Source organism: Polypterus senegalus, chromosome 5 (assembly GCF_016835505.1).
Source record: "Polypterus senegalus isolate Bchr_013 chromosome 5, ASM1683550v1, whole genome shotgun sequence".
In the NCBI taxonomy this organism is placed as follows: domain Eukaryota; kingdom Metazoa; phylum Chordata; class Cladistia; order Polypteriformes; family Polypteridae; genus Polypterus; species Polypterus senegalus.
In genome coordinates, this window is record NC_053158.1 from 121,580,459 (window position 1) to 121,601,190 (window position 20,732).

A 20,732-nucleotide genomic window follows, 5' to 3' on the forward strand; every position below is an offset into this window, starting at 1 on the left:
AGGTGGGCTGGGATTACAAGTTTTTTCATAGGCTTCAGGGATTCTAGTGTTAAGCTCCTGTACTGTTCTCTCTCTCTGCTACCTGCTGTTTGTCCTTCTAGGAGGTTAAATTTGTTACATTTTAAAATTTGTTCTCCTAACTTTGGACTCCACTTATGCTGGTGCCCACGTAACTGTTCAATCTAAAATAAATAAATAAATACATAAATAAAACTTTACTATCTTATCTGCTCCTACAGCCCCTTGTACCTGATCTGGCATCTTAACGCTGGCTGAGCCTTCCCCTTTACTGCTTTGAAGTTAGCTGCAGCCCTTTTTTTTTTCTTTTAAACTAAGGAATCCCTGTGTTATTAACTTACAGATGTCGATATCAGTTATTGCTGCTTTCTACCCTGCCTCCTAGATGCTAGTTCAAATACAGGTAAGTACAAGTACATGTAACTTTTCCAAGCACACATCCAAACACCCTGCTACTTTTTCTCTTGTGCGGGTGAAGAAAAAAAAAAAAAAGGTTCCGTAGTGGCAACCAAAACCCAAGAGCTAAATGCATTTTTTTTTTTTTTAACAACTCTCACACCACAGAACACCAAAAACTCTCAGCGGCCTCTCACGTTTGCAAAGTCTACGTCAGCATGTCTCCACACGAGATCTCATGATCTTGCCTGTATGTTTCCCTGTCTATCCATTTCTTATACACGTCTTTACTGCCTCAGACTGAATGTTTAATAGGTTGTGAGACAGGAGCTGAAGAAAACTTATATTTTCATGCCACAAAAATGAAACCTTTCTGTGATATGTCAATGGTGTTGTTTCACATAGAGCCACAAAGAAAAGTACAATAAATAGTGCAGGCACATTGCTCAGTACAGAATTCACACTTGGATTAATGTTTTTAGTTTTACTACACTATCATGTAGTGACCCATCACAAACATTCAAGACCTATAGTTTAAGAAACACTGCTGTGGTACCCTGAAGGGGCAGGAGAGAGTTTGGCCCCAGCAGAGTCTACGGAAGGTTGGAGACATAAAAATGAAGAACTGGACACAAGTTCTTTCAAAAGTAATATTTACTTCCACTACTGAAAATTCTGAATTGCTGGTAACTGCACCATTTTAAAAATGTTTTTTCTTTTGGTATACCAGGCATCATCTTTAAAACCTTGGCATGGTAAAACAAGATAAATTAGAAACTCTAAATAGCCAGTTAACAGCCAGCCCCTTCTGTGTTATATATGTTTTTTGTTTTGCATCCTGCCTTCAATGTTGCTATATATGCATATTTCTATAATCCGTGTGTTTTATCAATAAATTGTAATAATCTGTTTCTTCAAACAAGTGTGCCGCAGTTACCCTGATAAAAGCATAATGGCTCAAAATCCCTTCTATAGAGAAAGGTAAGGAAAATAAAGTGGGAACCTTAATAAATTAATCATTAACAGTGCCAAAAGCAAAACTGAGAATGAATCAATTAACATCACTGAATTAACTCAACTCCTCAGATCAAAATACAATTTCCTAAATTAATTTGGCACCACCGGGTGGGCACAAAACAGAGATCCCTCACTCAGTTTCCGACAGCTGTAAATGTAGTTAAGTACGAGTGAGTGCGGTTTTAGAAGCACCAGGTTAAATATTGCAAAAGCCTACTGATGGACAAGGAGACCACAGAGACACAAACAGACATGGAGCATAGATGCATAGAAGATGCTGGCAATAATAGCAGGAAATGAAGGTGAAAAACGATAAGGCAATGGAAAAAAAATAGGCAGACATACATGCTAGAAATGCAGTTATGAGTGTGAAGAAGCCAAGAGATGGGGCTTTGTAAGTCAGCAGCAGAATGAGGAAAGAAAACTTAATGTGTTTAGGATAACGAAGCAAAAGACAGAAGAAAGACAGAATGCAGAAGCTGAAAAATGCTTGAAAAACACCTTTTGGCTGCTCATTAGGGGTTGCCACAGCAAATCATCTTTTTCCATATCGTCCTGTCCTCTGCATCTTGCTCTGTTACACCCATCTCTGTTAAACCTTCTCTTAGGCATCCTTTTCTCAATATACCCAGCATCTCTCCTCTGCACATGTCCAAACCAATGCGATCTCACCTCTCTGATGTTGTCTCCAAACCGCCCAATATACTTGTTCCTAACCCTAACTATCCTTGTCACACCCAATGCAAACTTTGGCCTCTTTAACTCTGCCACCTCCAGCTCTGTCTCCTGTTTTTTGGCCAGTGCTGTCTCCAATATATACAACACAGCTGGTCTCAGTACCGTCCTGTAGACCTTCCCTTTCACTCTTCCTGATACCAGTTTGTCACAAATTACTCCTGACACTCTTCTCCACCCATTCCACCCTGCCTGCACTCTCTTCCACGCACAATATATGAACCTTCCTTCTCTCCATCACATCAGCTAACTCTCTCCCTTTACCAGTCATACTGCCAACATTCAAAAACTCAAAAAACACCAAAGGGAACATTATGATTGATAGTAATGGGATAAAGAAGTACACCGCCCTCTGTAATGTTTGGGACAATGGCATGCTTTTCTTTGGTCTATCCCTTTACTTCACAGTTTAAAATTATAAATCAAACAATTCAGATATGATTAACCTCCTTAGTGTTAGACCCAACTGTCACTCAGGCTGTAAACAAAACAGTGCTAAAAGAGTTAGTCCTGAGTATCACTCGGACAACAGTATAGACCCATTTCATGTAAGACCCAAGGTTAACTCAGGTTAAAAAACTGCCAACAGTATTAGTGCTGAGCTTTACTCAGGCAACGGTATAGGCATGTCTTGCATAAGCATCAGGCCCAAGCATTACCTGGGCAATGGTGTAGACATGCCTTCTCCTAGCCTCATAATGGCGTCATGTCTTCAAGGCTTTGAAATTGAAACTTTTGAAACCAAAAGTGATTCTGGGAATCCAAAAGTGACACTTCTGTAATTCGGACACGTGCAGTGTGCTGTTCATATTATTACTATTCATTATTATTTGTATCATTATTACACTTTCTACATGTCCGACATTGCACTTTTAGTGTTTTGCACGTTTTACAGTAGAAAGATGAGACTTAATAAAAATGTAATTTTTCAAGCCAAAAAATACAATGCGTGTCACACATGTCTACATGGGAGGCAGCTAAAAGGACCAAATGAAGGTAATTTCACACCAGGCCAGAGGATGGCGGGGTGCGCTGACTCTTTCTCTGTTATCCCTGCAGACCAAACACAGGAAATTCTGCCTGATTCCGGCCACAAAGACATCACTTCCAGCTCCGGCCATCCTGACATCACCTCTGGTTCCCTGCCTTAAAACCCAGACCACTTCCTATGTTTCCTCAGTTCTAAATTGGACTCTGTCCTGTACACATCTTTGCAACCTATGTTGCCTTTTTGCAGCCAGGGCTCAAGTATACGGACGGTTGCCCCAAACCTTTTTTCTGTGTGTCAAGGCTATTTAAACATTTTTTGAGGAAAAAAAAATGTGATGCTAAGGAGGTTAAACTTTATGCCCGGTCTATCTACATATGTTTTGTAGACTCGGAAAAGGTGTATTACCATGTTCCTTGAGGTATTCTGTGGTGGGCACTGGGAGAGTTTAGGGTATAAGTGTTCATAATAAAGATGGTGGGTTAGACAGATGGGGCAGCGAGCTTAGTTACGCGGTCCCTATACTGAGCTACAGTGGTGAAGAACAAGTGGAGTTAGAATGTGAAGCTCTCGATTTACCAGTTGATCTACATCCATACCCTCACCTACAGTTATGAGCTTTGGGTAATGACCGAAACAATGAGATTATGGGTACAAATAATCAAAATGGGCTTTCACTACAGGGTAGCTGGTCACTCCCTTAGAGATAGAGTGAGAAGTAAAGATATCTGGGAGAGGCTCAGAGTAGAGCTGTGGACCCTCAGCATGTAGAAAAGCCAACAGAGGTGGTTCAGGCATCCGATACGGATGCCTCCTGGAAGGCTCACTGTGGAGGTATTACGGGCATGATAGGCTGAGAGGAGTCCCCAGAGAAGACTCTGGGCTAGGAACGCCTTGGAATCCCACAGTATGAGCTGGCCAAGTGTGGCTGGGGAAAAGGACATATGGGCCTCACTGCTAAGACCATCATGACCATGACCCATTTTTGTATAAGCAGTGGAAAAAGAATAAATGGATAAATTAAGTAACCTCCTAGCTTCAATTGTAAAGCCATCCATAGAAAAATATTTTTCACTAAATGCAGCTTCACCCAATTAATCAACCATCTATTTCCAAAATGACTGCAAAGGGAAAAATAATTTTAATTATAGGTCACTTTTAAAGCTGTCTGTAGCATGCTTGTAAACATCTTTTAGTAGAACATTGACAGTTAAAAAGCTTTACCTCTGTCTCCATGAACTTTGCCATCATAATTTTTAATAAGTTCTTCAATGAAGGTTCCATCCTGATCAAGAATTTCATCTCCCATGTAAGGTATATTGTGCAACACTGTCTCATCCTCCACCTGCAATATACATAAAAATGTCATAATAATTTTCATAAGAAAATGTATGCCAATTAATTGTCAATTTCTACAGTATAGCTATAAACATATTACTACAATTAATAACAATAATAAAAATAATAATATTACATTTTATTTATATAATGCCTTTCCCATAATCATAATCCAGTACCAACATAAATCCAATTTAGAATGTTCACTATTTTCTAAAACAGTGAGGCACTGTAATTAGCAGCTTCGGGAAAAAAGCAGTCTTTGTGTATGAAAATATTTGACAAGCATTATAATCTGCACTATGTTAATAAGTATCAACACCTCCAAAGCTTTGTGTTTATATAAAAAAAAAAAAAATTAAGGAAGATCAATGAAAACTAGGGAAAAACAATTAGTAATTGCTGGAATACATTATATAATTTAAGTAGTATTAAAGTAATGCCAGTATTCCTGGTCACTGTTGCAGACTACCACAAGTCTCTCACAAATGTAACCATATGTAGCAGTGAATCACTAACATCTTTATGAAGATGGTATTCCAACTGCTGGCTGCTTTGTGGTGCTGAATACACAAAAAGCACACATACAATAACAGCTCAAAGCACAGCAGTATTTTTGTTCAGCAGAATATGAAGGCCTGCCCTGAAGTTAATTTTAAAACCAAATAAATATTACTGTACCATGAAATTTTGCTGGAGGGGAGACCATGAATACATTACAGGGACAGATGCAACTGCATTTAGAGTCTTCAAAGGAATTACTTGCTTGGAGAACTCAGAGAACCCACTGTCCACTGTACACTGTCATAAAAACAATGTGAAATTTTATATTACCACACAGTGATAGAAGACCTTATTGGGATACCTTTCCGAAAGCAAACAAAATAGGAATTTACTATAAACCACCAAAGAACAACCTTCTACATAGCAAACTGTAGATGTATCAACCAATTAAATGCTAATCTGGAATATTTCCTAGGATGGCATTTTACCATCTGCAAGTTTAAGGGTGCTTTCACACCTACAGCATTTGGTGCGCACCAAACGTGTTTGGTCCCTTGGTTTGGTTCGTTTGCGTTGATGTGAATGCAATCTCAGTACTTTGGTGCGCACCAAATCAATTGATCCGAGACCTGCCTGAAGAGGTGGTCTCGGACCGCTTTATCCGCTCTACTTTGGTACGGTTCGTCTGGTGTGAAAGCAACCAAAACCAAATCTGACGAAATGGTATAGTTTAATGCACTTTGGGTATAAGAGATACGGGGTTGTGGGTAAAATTCTTTTCACTTCCTGTTGACTCCATTAAATTTTTCAAGCTATCGACTCGCGATGAAATCAAACTGCTGAGAAACGTGGAGTGCCGAAGAAATTAAGTGCCTCTAATATGGTCGGATGAGCATATCCAAAAGCAACTGTCCATGACACATAAAAACAGCTGCATTTACGCGCTGTTCAGTAAGCAGCTAAGGGAGAAAGGCTATCCTCGGACAGTTGAACAATGCCGTATTAAGACAAAAAAACTTCGGGCGAAGTATATAGAAGTGCGTGATGCACTTAGCAAGATGGAAAGTTCTGGAAAAGAGAAAGACAAGTTTCCCTGGTGCCGATGGGCTTCGCAGTCTATTTTGGTTCGTTTAGAACAAGGCATATGTGAAAGCAAACCGTACCCACGTCTGTTTACTACATTATAACATTTTTCTGACTGGTGCGGACTAAAGCAATCAAACTATAGGTGTGAAAGCACCCTAAAATCTGTTGTGGTTGAATTTACTACAGCATTTAAATAACATCCCAGAAGTTATATTAATCACATTTTTCCACTATGCTGGTGAACAACTGTTTCTACACTATAAAAAACAAAGGCCAAGTAAACATATTAATTTGTTAAGGACTTCCAAACACAATTTGTACATTAAAAATACTTGACTCTATATACTTACAAATCCTGATATTCACAGTTACCAATACTTTTGCTTTTTTCTTGATAGCAATTTGCGCGGCTTTTGTAATCCATAAAACATTTGTCCAAGCCTCAAGACCCCAAAATCAAATGTCTAGTGCAGCTTATTTAAACATAGATGAAGACCTTGATTATCATTGTCTTCTCCTGTTCTGAAGTACAGTGGTGTGAAAAACTATTTGCCCCCTTCCTGATTTCTTATTCTTTTGCATGTTTGTCGCACAAAATGTTTCTGATCATCAAACACATTTAACCATTAGCCAAATATAACACAAGTAAACCCAAAATGCAGTTTTTAAATGATGGTTTTTATTATTTAGGGAGAAAAAAAATCCAAACCTACATGGCCCTGTGTGAAAAAGTAATTGCCCCCTTGTTCAAAAATAACCTAACTGTGGTGTATCACACCCGAGTTCAATTTCCGTAGCCACCCCAGGCCTGATTACTGCCACACCTGTTTCAATCAAGAAATCACTTAAATAGGAGCTGCCTGACACAGAGAAGTAGACCAAAAACACCTCAAAAGCTAGACATCATGCCAAGATCCAAAGGAATTCAGGAACAAATGAGAACAGAAGTAATTGAGATCTATCAGTCTGGTAAAGGTTATAAAGCCATTTCTAAAGCTTTGGGACTCCAGCGAACCACAGTGAGAGCTATTATCCACAAATGGCAAAAACATGGAACAGTGGTGAACCTTCCCAGGAGTGGCCGGCCGACCAAAATTACCCCAAGAGCGCAGAGACGACTCATCCGAGAGGTCACAAAAGACCCCAGGACAACGTCTAAAGAACTGCAGGCCTCACTTGCCTCAATTAAGGTCAGTGTTCACGACTCCACCATAAGAAAGAGACTGGGCAAAAACGGCCTGCATGGCAGATTTCCAAGACGCAAACCACTGTTAAGCAAAAGAACATTAGGGCTCGTCTCAATTTTGCTAAGAAACATCTCAATGATTGCCAAGACTTTTGGGAAAATACCTTGTGGACTGATGAGACAAAAGTTGAACTTTTGGAAGCCAAATGTCCCGTTACATCTGGCGTAAAAGGAACACAGCATTTCAGAAAAAGAACATCATACCAACAGTAAAATATGGTGGTGGTAGTGTGATGGTCTGGGGTTGTTTTGCTGCTTCAGGACCTGGAAGGCTTGCTGTGATAGATGGAACCATGAATTCTACTGTCTACCAAAAAATCCTGAAGGAGAATGTCCGGCCATCTGTTCGTCAACTCAAGCTGAAGCGATCTTGGGTGCTGCAACAGGACAATGACCCAAAACACACCAGCAAATCCACCTCTGAATGGCTGAAGAAAAACAAAATGAAGACTTTGGAGTGGCCTAGTCAAAGTCCTGACCTGAATCCACTTCAGATGCAATGGCATGACCTTCAAAAGGCGCTTCATGCTAGAAAACCCTCAAATAAAGCTGAATTACAACAATTCTGCAAAGATGAGTGGGCCAAAATTCCTCCAGAGCGCTGTAAAAGACTCATTGCAAGCTATCGCAAACGCTTGAGTGCAGTTATTGCTGCTAAGGGTGGCCCAACCAGTTATTAGGTTCAGGGGGCAATTACTTTTTTACACAGGGCCATGTAGGTTTGGATTTTTTTTTCCCTAAAAAATAAAAACCATCATTTAAAAACTGCATTTTGTGTTTACTTGTGTTATATTTGACTAATGGTTATATGTGTTTGATGATCAGAAACATTTTATGTGACAAACATGCAAAAGAATAAGAAATCAGGAAGGGGGCAAATAGTTTTTCACACCACTGTATATAAGCACAGTTCAGGCTCTACCTCTATCTCTATATGTATGGTGTCACGCCCGATCTACAAATAAAATTTGTATTGGAACTATTCATATCACAATCACTTCTATGATAGCCCATTATATGGAAAACTTGAAGGAAAGCAGGATTATCACAATAATAAAAAACATGTTTGGTGAGGTTGTGCAAGAACAAAAAATGGCATTTTGTGAGAGTGAATTGTTTTTACTGCTTTTTGCCATATTCAGATACAATTATATATAATTGAACTGTGCACTTTTGCCCACAAATCTGAACTGCTACTTGCAGAGATTTCTTGTGAGGAAATGATCATGCTCGTATGCCTTATTTAATTTGTAAGCATAGATAGACAATTATAGATACACACACACACCCCAACTAGCTGTGTTACCTGGCTTTGCCTTGGAAACTTTGTAAGACAATGGCTGTCCGTTATAGTGATGTCAGGTAACTGGATGTATCAGAAGTAGAAATAATGTTTTATTTATACAGCACACTAAGATAACAATCAATCCTAGGTGCTTTACAACTCAAGATAAATAAAAAATATACAAACAATAATACTATTTAAAAAACAAAATTTTACCAGAAAAAAAGTAAATGTTACTGCTAATGAATTGTTAGAAGAACACTAAAGCAAATAAATCCTTAAATTCTTTATAAAAATATTCACTGTCAAAAAACAGATAGACTGCCAGAGCTTGTTCCACAAGTAGGGCCAATAAATCAAAAGGCTTTACCCATTGTGCAACAGCCAGAAGGTTAGAGGACCAAAAGCACAAATAAATAAAAGACCTATTAAGTGTTTAGTTAGTCTTAAAGATAGACAGGGGCAATCCTAGCAATACATTTGTAAAACTAAGAGAAAAATTCTAATATGGATCATCTCTTTAACAGGTAACCAGTTCAAGGGTGGTACAACTGGGGCAGTATGAGCAAATTTAATGAGTGTTTGTTAAAACACATGTGGCAAAGTTTTGGACATTCGGTTACCTCTGAATAGTCTTTCAAGAAGGACCAAAAACAGGGAACTACAGTAGTCAATAGGAGATGTGATGAAAGCATAAACTAACTGTTCTGCATCATGCATTTGTGTAAAAAACAAACCTCAAATTCTTGCTGTGTATACATATAAAAGGCAAAGCCCTCACTGACTTGTCACTAATTCTCCCACTTTCCATATAGGTGGGAAGCTGAAATTTGGAGTGCTCGTTCCTTGCAGTGTACTTACAAAAGTTAGGTATGTTTCATGTCCAATTGCAGCACCCAAGTGGGGGGGTGGGAATGGGTGTACCCCCTAAACTGCATATTTAGATAGGGGAAACCCATCCTCACTATTTCTGCGACTTCCAATATACATAGGAAGCCCAAATTTCCTATGCTCATCCTTTACGCTGTACTTACAAACGTTAGTGGCAGAGACGCACAAGGGCTGTCCCCAGTCCCCCTTCATTTTTCCGTACGGCCGCTGTCCCCGCACCTACCACGTGGTTGTCTCCCTGCCTATATACATTAATGACATCCCGAGCTCATGTGCCTCCTCACTAGCTTCCTTACTTTCCTCAGCTGTTCATGCTTACTGCTCGCTTCTTCTTTACTCCACCACTTCAAGGGTGGAAGGACTGCTCACTCTTCTTTCAGGCAACCTCTAAACCTCACCCATACAGATTCCAATTCAAACGCCTCCAATTTCCAGTAACGGTCTGCTTCGCTATGACAATAAATAAGTCACAGGGCCAGACTCTAAAAAAGGTCACCATTGACTTGACACAAGATTGCTTCTCACATGACCAACTGTATGTTGCATGCTCAAGAGTAAGCTCAGCAGAGAGCTTAGTCATTTTACAGCTCGAGGGCAGAACTGCAAACATTGTTTACAAAGAGATCCTTACATCCTAAAAATGTGCATTTCTCATACACAACATTTACAATAATAAACTCTTTACAATCATCAAATTCACTCTCAATACTAAAATAAGTCTACGACAATTACATTGACGATCATGTTACATTATTATTAATATGTTTTCTTTTCTTTTTCATAACTTCTTTAACACACTACTTCTCCGCTGCAAAGTGCGGGCATTTTGCTAGTAATCCATAAATGTCAGAATGAAGTTCTGGGCAAGGATGCAAAGTAACTTTAATTTTAAAGTGTAAAATCAAATTGAACCTGAAGATTTATAACCAAGAAACAAACATGAAGTAAAGGAGTACCAATACTGCAAAGTTTTTATGCTGGACTTTTTTTAACATTACAAACAGTGATCACAAGGTATTTAATTTGTCTATTGCATGTTTTTTTTAACCTTTAAAATATTCATATATAAAAATGTCCTACTGCCCAAGATGTACCAATCTGATTTTCACAACCATCTCTAGTGTTTACAGAGTATGGTACAAAAAAGTAAATATCCAGTAAGCGGCAGTTCTCTGGGCAAAAATGCCTTGTTGATGCCAGAAGTCTGAGAAGAATGGACAGACTGGTTCAAGCAAATAGAAAGGCAACAGTAACTCAAACAACCACTTGTTACAATTGAGGCATGTAGAAGACCGTCTCTGAATGCACAATATGTCAAACATTGAAGCACATGGGCAACAGCAGCAGGAGACCACACTGGGTGCCACTCCTGTCAGCTATGCACAGGCAACAAAGGCTACAATTCACATGGGTTCACCAAACTTAGACAACAGAAGACTGGAAAAATGTTGCCTAGTCTGATGAATCCTGATTCTGCTACAACATTCAGATGGTAGGGTCAAAATTTGGTGTGAACAACTTGAAAGCATAGAACCACCCTGTCTTATATCAACGGTTCAGGCTGCTGCTGGTGGTGGGTGTAAGGACATGGCAGGTGTTTTCTTGGCACACTTTAAGCTCCTTAGTAACAATTGAGCATTGTTCAACACTAGAATCCCTGAAGCCTACGACAAAAGTCTTAACGCCACCTTAAATTGATTTGCACCACTTCATCAGCATTTGTTTTGCAAATGTGACAATCGACACAAGCAGCCTTCTATCATATCCCCCACCAACACAGCTGAAGTTCTCCCAGCTCAAATCTGTTTATTTGGGTATGAGATTTCTGGAATTGTACAGGGTAAATAATATATTGTTCTTTAGAATACATGCATTTCATGTGTGTTTCGTGTCTACAACGATCTGGGTAAATGTAGGATGACAGGAATGCAAGGCAAGAAATGTTGTACACGTAACTAAAGCATATGCTTTGTTCATGTTATAGTGATAATGACAAAATGCTAACGTGAAGTGAATAATGTGTGAAGACTTAAATCCAAATATCAAATAAACACTTTCACAAAATGTATAACAAAACAAGTGCACTTTTATTCAAGAATATAACCAAAGAAAAACAAATCATTTAATTTACATGTTGCGGTCAATAAGTAAAAACCCAAGTCCAAATATCAATCGAATGAAATGTTGACATGTGCACTTGGATGGTGCAGAGGTAAGAACTGCTGCCTAGTAATCAAAGGTTCCGGATTCGAGTCCTGGCTTCCACCCCGTTTTAAATAGTGAGCTGCTATTATTACTTTTACATAATAAAAACATTAATTTGATTTGAGTGTGTAACACCAGGTGTAAATTTTTGGTATTTGTAAAAAAGTTAGCTTTTTCATATACGGTTTTATTCTCTCAGTCACGTTCATGTGGTACAACAAACCTTCCTCTCCCTCTCAGAGTTGATTGCATTTTTCTCCATTCTTTTCAGAAAAGCAGTGACGACCACAGTTGGTACTGTGGTTGATGCCTGGTCAGAACTATTTCTTGTACCGGCAATCAAAGATGCAATGCCTCATGACCACTATCAGACTATCATGTGGCATTTGCACTTTGATAACAAAGACATCCATGAAAAATGTGTGAAAAATTACAGATTTGCTGCGATCTTGGATATGTGGCAAAGTTTTGTTAAGAACCTATGTTCTGAGTTACAACCCAGGGAAACATATTACTGTTGATGACCACCTGTTTCCAACAAAGGTCAGTTGTCCTTTCTTGCAATACATCTCAACCAAGCCCGAGTAATTTGGCATAAAGTTCTGGATTGTGGTAGATTTGGAGACAAAATACATATACAATGCCACTTCTTACTTAGGAAAAGATCCCAGTCATCCCACAGGAGAATGAATTTCCCAGACTGTGGTCAAAGCTTTTAGAGCCGTTTCTGGACAAAGGCAGAACCATGACAACAGACAACTTTTTCACGTCACTTTTGCTGGCTAATACACTGCTGCACCGCAACACAACTCTGCTTGGCACCATAAATAAAGTAGGACTTCCACCTACAGCTAAAGTCACTTCAGTATGCGAATAATTCTCTATGCCAGTGCTTTAGATCCTGCAGTGCCATGCTGATGGAGTATGCACCCAAAATGAAATCTTTCTGCATTCTTGGTACCATGCACCATAACGTGGAGTTTGCTCAAAATTGGAAAAAAAAATGTTCAAATGACATAGCATTTTCAAATAGTAACATTTTCATGCATGGATGTCTGTGTGTATGCCTGAGAGAGGCAGAAACAGATTTGATGTCATTCAAGTGGTTACTAGAATGAAAAATAAACACTTTTGCAAAGGTATAACGAAACAAGTGCACTTTTTTTTAAGAATAAAACTGAATAACAAAAAATTAAAGTAACAAGAAGATACCAAGAATACGTGATCCACCAGTGTTAGCGTATCTACTTATATCCCTTCAGGGACAATTTACAGGTAGCAGATATTTACACTGGTTGTTACAGACTTAAATCAAATGTGGGTTTTATTATGTAATAATAATAGCAACTCACTACTCAAAATGGGGGAAGCCCAGACTCTAACTCACAACCTCTTGATTACTAGGCAACAGTTCTTACCTCTGCACCAGCTAAGCAGACTTTTTCATTTTCTGTAGATTGATATTTGGGCTTCGATTTTTAAACATTGACAATAACATGTAAACTGAAATTTTTTCTATTTCTTTGGTTAAATTGTTGAATAAAACAGCACTCATTTTGTTATACCTTTTGTGAAAGTGTTTGATATTTGGACTTCACTCTTCACACATTATACACTTTACTTCAGCATTTTGTCATTATTACTAAAAAAGTTTCTGTATCAATTATGTGTTAAACATTTCTTGCTTCGCCTTTACTGTCATCCTACATTTTCCCAGATCGTTGTAGACACGGAACACAAATGAAAAGCATGTATTAAAAAAATAATAATATATTATTTACCCTATACAATTCCAGACACCTCGCACTCAGAAAAACAGACTGGAGCTGGGAGAACTGCTGCTCAACACATTTGTAAAACTAAAATGCGGATGATGAGGTGCGTAGGAATTTAAGGTGGCCCAGCATTACAACTTTTCTCATAGGCTTTAGGAATTCTAGTGTTAAATGCCACATACCTGGGTATTGTTGCCAACCATATCCATACCTTTATGACCACAATGTACCCATCTCCTGATGGCTACTTCCAGCAGGAAAATGTGTCAGGTTACAAAGCTCAAATCATCTCAAACTGGTTTACTGAACATGACACGGAGTTCATTGTACTCAAATGGCCTCCAGTTGCCAGATCTCAATCCAACAGAGCACCTCTGGGATGCGGTGGAATGGGAGATTTGCAGCATGGATGTGCAGCCAACAAAACTGCAGCAACTGTTTGATGCTATCATGTTAATATGGATCAAAATCACAGAGGAATGTTACCAGCACCTTGCTGAATCTATACCATGAAGAATTATGGCAGTTCTGAATGAAAAAATGGAGTCCAACAGAACAGTGCTATATCAATGTAAAGAAATATTATTATTAGCAAGATGTATCTAATAAAGAGGCCGATGAATGTATATGTGCACATACAAATATAAATAGACATGTATGCATATTTTGTTTCAGTCTGTAACGCAACGTTTCTGTGGGATGTATTTGTTGCGTGGGAATTGTGTATAGTACATATAAACACCCTTGACAAGATAACATGTTTTGTACATATTTCTGTAATTTAGGACTCTAGGCCAAGCCATCCATCATGAGAAACAATATCTGTTGGTAACATCATGGGAACCGGAACCCTACATGGTGAACATGGCATAAAAGACAGATCTAAAAAGCAGGAACCTTTTCTTTCTGGATGCCAGCCATGTTGCTTATGTTCAGCCTCACATTTGAATCAAGTCAAGCCACCTAAACTCACAATATATCTGTTCCACAGATGCATCCATTGTGGACATTATTTATTAGCAGAGCGGCAGATTATTCATCATTAACGTATGCCAATAACGCATTAAAAATGTTTTCGTTAAGTTTAATGCAGCCCCTAAATGAGTCAATTTTATCCATTTAACTTGACCACATTTCACACTTAATGAACCAGTGCCCAACGAATCCAAGTCTACAGTATTAATAGTAGTAGCGGTTCACAAGTGCTTGATCATTTCCTAGGCTGTTTCTTGATAATGAACTTCATTCACATGCACCAGTAGGCTTGCCACATGTCCCTTATAATAGAAGATCAGTATTTTATGTTCTAGTGCGAAATGAATACTGTAAATTAAGGGATGCAATTTGTCCCATATGTTTGTACATATCATTGCATATACACATTAGCTCTTCAAAGTGCAGAGAATAACATGGGAACAATTTAAATAAAACCAGTTAATACAAGTAGAGTGAATAAGTTTTATTTTCATGTCATGCAAGCGGGCATGCATTGAGCATTGAGTGAGATTGCATGTCAGTGTCATCTTTGCCAATATGCCAAGTTCATACATTGATGGGAAAAAGTCATACCAATCAGTATAGTGGTGTGATGGTGCAGGTCAGCTCCAAACTCTCATTTCTGTTTTGGGAGTCTCTTGAACCCAATATTGTCGATAGTCATAACTGGATGTGCCAGCAGAAGAGGACAAACACTGAATACATTGCAAGGGGTAGATGAACTGTGCTTTTATTAAAAACAATAAAACAAAAACACTGAATACATTGCAAGGTGTAGATGAACTGTGCTTTTATTAAAAACAATAAAACAAACTGTAATAATCTAAGAAATAAAAGGTGCTGGTGGAGGTTAAAAACAGTTCAATAAACAAAGGTAGTCCCCAGGTAACATACGAGATAGGGACTGCAGGTTTGTTCTTAAGTTGAATTTCTATGTAAGTCAGAACAGGTACAATATTTTAATAAATGCCATCATTGTTCACCGACTGTAACCAACTGCTCTGCCAATGAATGATTGAGTTTCACCTCTCTCTGACCATTTTATTATTTCTACTTTATTTTCCATGGTGATGGTTTTTCTCTTCTTTACTGTATCACCAGCACTTGCATCAGATATGTGCTTCAGAGACACTGTTGAAGGGTGAAGACAAAAGGTTAAGATGAGCTCTTCTGCACAGCACTGTACATGCTATCACAGCAGGAAGGCACCTCTCATCAGCATGTCTGGTGCATTGACGAGAGACAACTTCCTGCTATCTACGTAACAGTACAAGCAGGTCTGCTATTGGAGATTGAATGGGGGCACAACACCACACAATCACCTGCACTTGTATACATTATGCTGCCTGCAGTGTCCGCCCGTCAAAACGAACAGGCTGCGGGTAGTGAATTGCCCGCCGCCCCATTCACCCTCAATGGCCTCCGTTCAGCCACAACCGGGTCACCGCTTGCAGCATTACCAGCCACCCACCGAGAACGAATGGGGTAGCCGTAAGAGGGACACTGCAAGGCTGTGTGGTGTGTGGGCAGCGAAACACCCCTCTCAGCCCCACCCAGTCAGGAGCAGTAGCTCCGGCGGCGTGGTGGGCGGGCAGTGAACCGCCCCATCAAGCCTCCGTCCTGCACACGAGCGGTAGCTGTGGCCCCGGTAGCTATGGACTCCGGGTCACCACTTGCCACACACCCAGCCGCCCACTGAGAATGAATGGGGTGCAGCCCCTACTGCCCCATTCATCAACCGGAGCTTCCCAAGGGACACTACACTGCGCGAGCAGCAAAACCGCCTCTGTCCAGCCACCGCTTGCAGCATCCCTAGGCCAAAGACGACGGAGTGGCAGTTACTGAGAAGCCTGCATTGCATCCCCCAGAAAGATGGAGCAGCTGCGGCCCTGTTCATAAGTCGTATGTCGGATGTCCGTAACTTGGGGACTACCTGTAATCAATTAAAAACGAGGAGGTTAAAAACCAGAAGCAGTCCATAAAAACAGTGAGCCCTAATACTTCCCTTTAAATCTGATAAACATCAACCTCCTTCTGCAAGATCAGAACAGGATAAGAGGAGGAGACAACCACCGACAGGTGCAGTCAACCTTCATATCTTGGATCCATTCCCTGCTGCCCCTACTTCAGCATATGCAGGGCAACCAATCGAGCCCCACGTGCCTCTCCTAAAGCTGACCTTAGGCCCTTGTGGGGAGACGCCATCAATCGGGCCACTCCTACTCCCAAGAAAGCACTCAGTAGGAGTGCCTCTTTCACAGCCTCTGGCTCCCACGGTCCTGAGACTCACCCCAGACCACCTGCCTCACTCAGCTCGGGTGCTCTCACTCTCCATCTCTGCTTCTGCCCTCTGTCTTGCATTTCCTTTTAACCTCCTTTATGTCTCCTGTTTCAACCCCTCTCGGTCACTGGCCAGTCTGTTTTCCTCTTGATCCTTTTCAAACTTCTCTGACCCTCTTACTTCTCTTTTAAAACAGGGACATAGAACAGCTATGGCAATCAGCAGCTCACGGCACCAATTAGGGTTGTAGGTAGTCCTACCTGAATGCACTCCTGAATTGTGCATGGGAACCATGTGTGTCACACGACCATGCCCCCACCCAAAGACACAACAGCAACAATTATTTATTTAAAAGTCGCCCGCCAGTTTTTAACCTCACTTTACCACAGCGAAATGTCCAGAACAAAATGCTAAATACAGTGATTAGTGTTAATGCAAGTCTGCAGTGAAACGTAGCAAGGCTGTAGAGGTACATTTCTGAGTGGGAGACAGAAGTTTAAATACCTCACCTCAGACTTCCCCCAAAGTAGACACAGTATGTAGTTGTTTGTTGAATTAAGTGTAGATTTCCTACTTCAGTCTACATTAGCATATATTATACTGTAAACTAATAAAACCAGTGTAGGCAAACATAAAGGATTTGAGCTTCAGGTGTGCTGCTACAGGGAGCAGATGTAATGACCTAAAGAGAGCAAGCTGAATACAAGATAGGCTATTGCATTTTGGACCATTTGAAGTTGCTTGACAGCAAATGTGGGTCCTCCTGCTAGCAGTGAGTTGCAGTAATCTAAATGTTTCTAAATGTTTCAAGACCAAAGGCTGGACCAGAAGATGTGCTGTGTATTCAATCAGATACAGTCTTATTTTGCTGATGATATACAGATTCACATATAATACATTCTACGACAATGTGCTATTTAAAGCATCTAAATAACCCTATCAAATACATATTTATAACTTTTTTTTTCAGTCTGTCTTTTTGCTATTTAAAAGCTTCATCTATACACATTTTCAGTGTAATTAATTACTTCTTCTCTCTAGGTAAAAGCGGCAAAGCTGATTTGTGTGGATACCAATCTAAGCTCTAACAGTGCTGAATGTGCGCAAAAGCTGCACCATGATTTAATGTTTCTGGATTTTAACATAGTATAGTGTAATTCTTAGCACTACTGGTATGTTGTCTTGGAACACAGCAGTTCAAGCAACCTCCGGGGAGTGGGTGTTGGAAGTGTTTGGTGGTTGTTGTTTCTGTAACACAAAACTGTCCAATAAACGAACTGGAATTATTTAAAATGCATGATTATTATAATATAAATTACAATATATATAAATTCATATTTAATATGGGCAGCATGGTGGCACAGTGATAGCGCTGCTGCCTCCCAGTAAGGAGACCTGGGTTCGCTTCCCAGGTCCTCCCTGCGTGGAGTTTGCATGTTCTCCCTTTGTCTGCGTGGGTTTCCTCCCACAGTCCAAAGACATGCAGGTTAGGTGCATCAGTGATCCTAAATTGTCCCTAGTGTGTGCTTGGTGTGTGGGTGTATGCAGCCTGCTGTGGGGGCTGGCACCCTACCTGGGATTTGTTCCTACCTTGTGCCCTGTGTTAGCTGGGATTGGATCCATCAGACCTCAATGACCCTGTGTTAGGATATAGCGGACTGGATAATGGATGGATGGAATAATGAATATGAGTGATTATTAAAATTTTGCATTAGACATTAATTACCAAGTTATTTTCTGCTTTAAAATAAAATAGAATATGCTTGAAGGAAATATGATAAATTGCAATTAATATGCAGTTACTTTGAACAAAAATTTTAATCACGCTTCAATTTTTTAATCAAAGTCAGCCTATTTATAAGCTTTTCATATTCTTAATGACTGCATCATTTATTATTTAAACCATGTGAAGCTCTTTGACGTTAAATCAAGGGCGGAATTATATTAGGACCATTAAATCCAGACTTTGTTAGTATTTGTTTCTGCTATTACTCATTTTTGCAAAAATACTGCATTGCTTTAAACTTCTACATTTTGTCTGCGCATCTTTAGTTATTGAGGTATGTGGTTCTTTGTCACATGGTTTAGTGGTTGGGCAAGGACCCTTCCCAACAGTGAGCAGCAAAGGAAGGAGTATCATGCAGGTTACTAAGTAGCAGCAAGTGAAAAGGTGCACTAGCCTCTGCCATATTGCGGACATTGGTTTATGTGGATTAAGTTTAGACTGTGCAGGAACAGGCCAACCAAAATCTATAAAGCCCCACTAATTCCTTCATAATACAGAGGTTCACCAGCAAACCTATACAGAACTAACTAGCAACTTGAAAGAAACTCTGCATGCAATTTTGTAGGATTAACATACAGTAAAGAAAACTGAAAAGTTGGCAGGTGCACAGTGGAGTACAGTTCAGAACCATGTCCTTGGTAGATTCATATTCCAAAGTATGTATTAATTTATGTTCTGAAATTTGGTGCCAATAAATAGCCGCTTCCACTGGAAATAGTTAAGTTACAGTGGCAACAAAAATCAAAGCCAAGTAAATTGATATTCACAATTATTTTTATGATAATTCATCAACAAAATTTTCACAATTGCTGCAAGCCTACAGAGGACACTGCTCAAAATATATTAGTCATTGTGTATCAAATGTACTAAAATTTCCAAATGTAATGGGTGCTTCAGACACTACAGCAATTACAGTGTTCTTTTCTTAGGTTGTGAAAAGAGACAAAAAATTAAACCAAAAATAATAAAACTTGTTTAGAAAACAGTTTTACAAATGGCATACCAAGAAAACCTTAGGTTGGGGATATTCTCTCTATATCTAGCATACACACACCATATATATACATATATAGAAAAGGATAAAATATATTAATAAATATACATATATATGATTGTTAATGTATATATGTTTTGTCATTGATATGATATGTTGCTGGCATATATATATATATACTATATATATATATATAATACCAGAATACCAAGCGATGGGAGAAGTAGTGTGTTAAAGTAGTTATGAAAAGAAAAGCAAACATTTTAAAAATAACGTAAGATGATTGTTAATGTAATTGTTTTGTCATTGATATGAGTGTTGCTGGCATATATATATATATACTAGCAGAATACCCGCGCTTCGCAGCGGAGAAGTAGTGTGTTAAAGTAGTTATGAAAAAGAAAAGCAAACATTTTAAAAATAACGTAAGATGATTGTTAATGTAATTGTTTTGTCATTGATATGAGTGTTGTTCTCATATCTATCTATATATATCTATATATCTATCTATCTATATATATATATATACCCGCGCTTGGCAGCGGAGAAGTAGTGTGTTAAAGAAGGAAAGAGAAAGAAAAGGAAACATTTTGAAAATAACGTAACATGATTGTCAATGTAATTGTTTTGTCACTGTTATGAGTGTCACTGTGATATATATATATATATATATATATATCAAAATACCCGCGATTCGCAGCAATGTCATGTGTTAAAGAAGTTATGAAAAAGAAAAGGAAACATTTTAAAAATAATGTAACATGATTGTCAAAGTAATTGTGTTGTGTATTTGGTGGCAGCGTCACAAAGTTTTTTTCGTCTAGCTGCATCAGAAAATGTACCACGACGTCTGACACGCCTCCTTTTTACTGTTTTCTCACAGCTTGGATTGCTGCTGTCATATATACACACACACACACACACACACACACATACATATATATATATATACATATATACACATACATATCTTCATATCTACATATCTATATACATATCTACATATACACATATATATATATAAATACCTATCTACATCATATATACACACACATACATACATACACACACACAAATTATATATATGTGTGTATATATGTATATATATATATGTATGTATGTGTGTGTGTGTGTGTGTGTGTGTGTGTGTGTGTGTGTGTGTGTGTGTGTGTGTGTGTATATATATATACT

At 38.9% G+C, this 20,732-nt stretch overlaps 1 protein-coding gene across 3 annotated transcripts in view; it reads right to left on the reverse strand.

The window, feature by feature from the left end:
• ezh2 (enhancer of zeste 2 polycomb repressive complex 2 subunit) overlaps positions 1-20,732 on the reverse strand; it is a 178,242-nt gene that overhangs the window by 111,699 nt on the left and 45,811 nt on the right. For 2 of the 3 annotated variants that reach the window (XM_039753306.1, XM_039753307.1), the window contains 2 exons: positions 5,174-5,293; positions 4,379-4,499 (listed from right to left, as the gene is read on the reverse strand). In XM_039753306.1, the coding sequence (XP_039609240.1) occupies positions 4,379-4,499; positions 5,174-5,293 (241 nt within the window). The remainder of the gene's footprint in view (positions 1-4,378; positions 4,500-5,173; positions 5,294-20,732) is intronic. The other variant, XM_039753308.1, reaches the window with a different exon arrangement.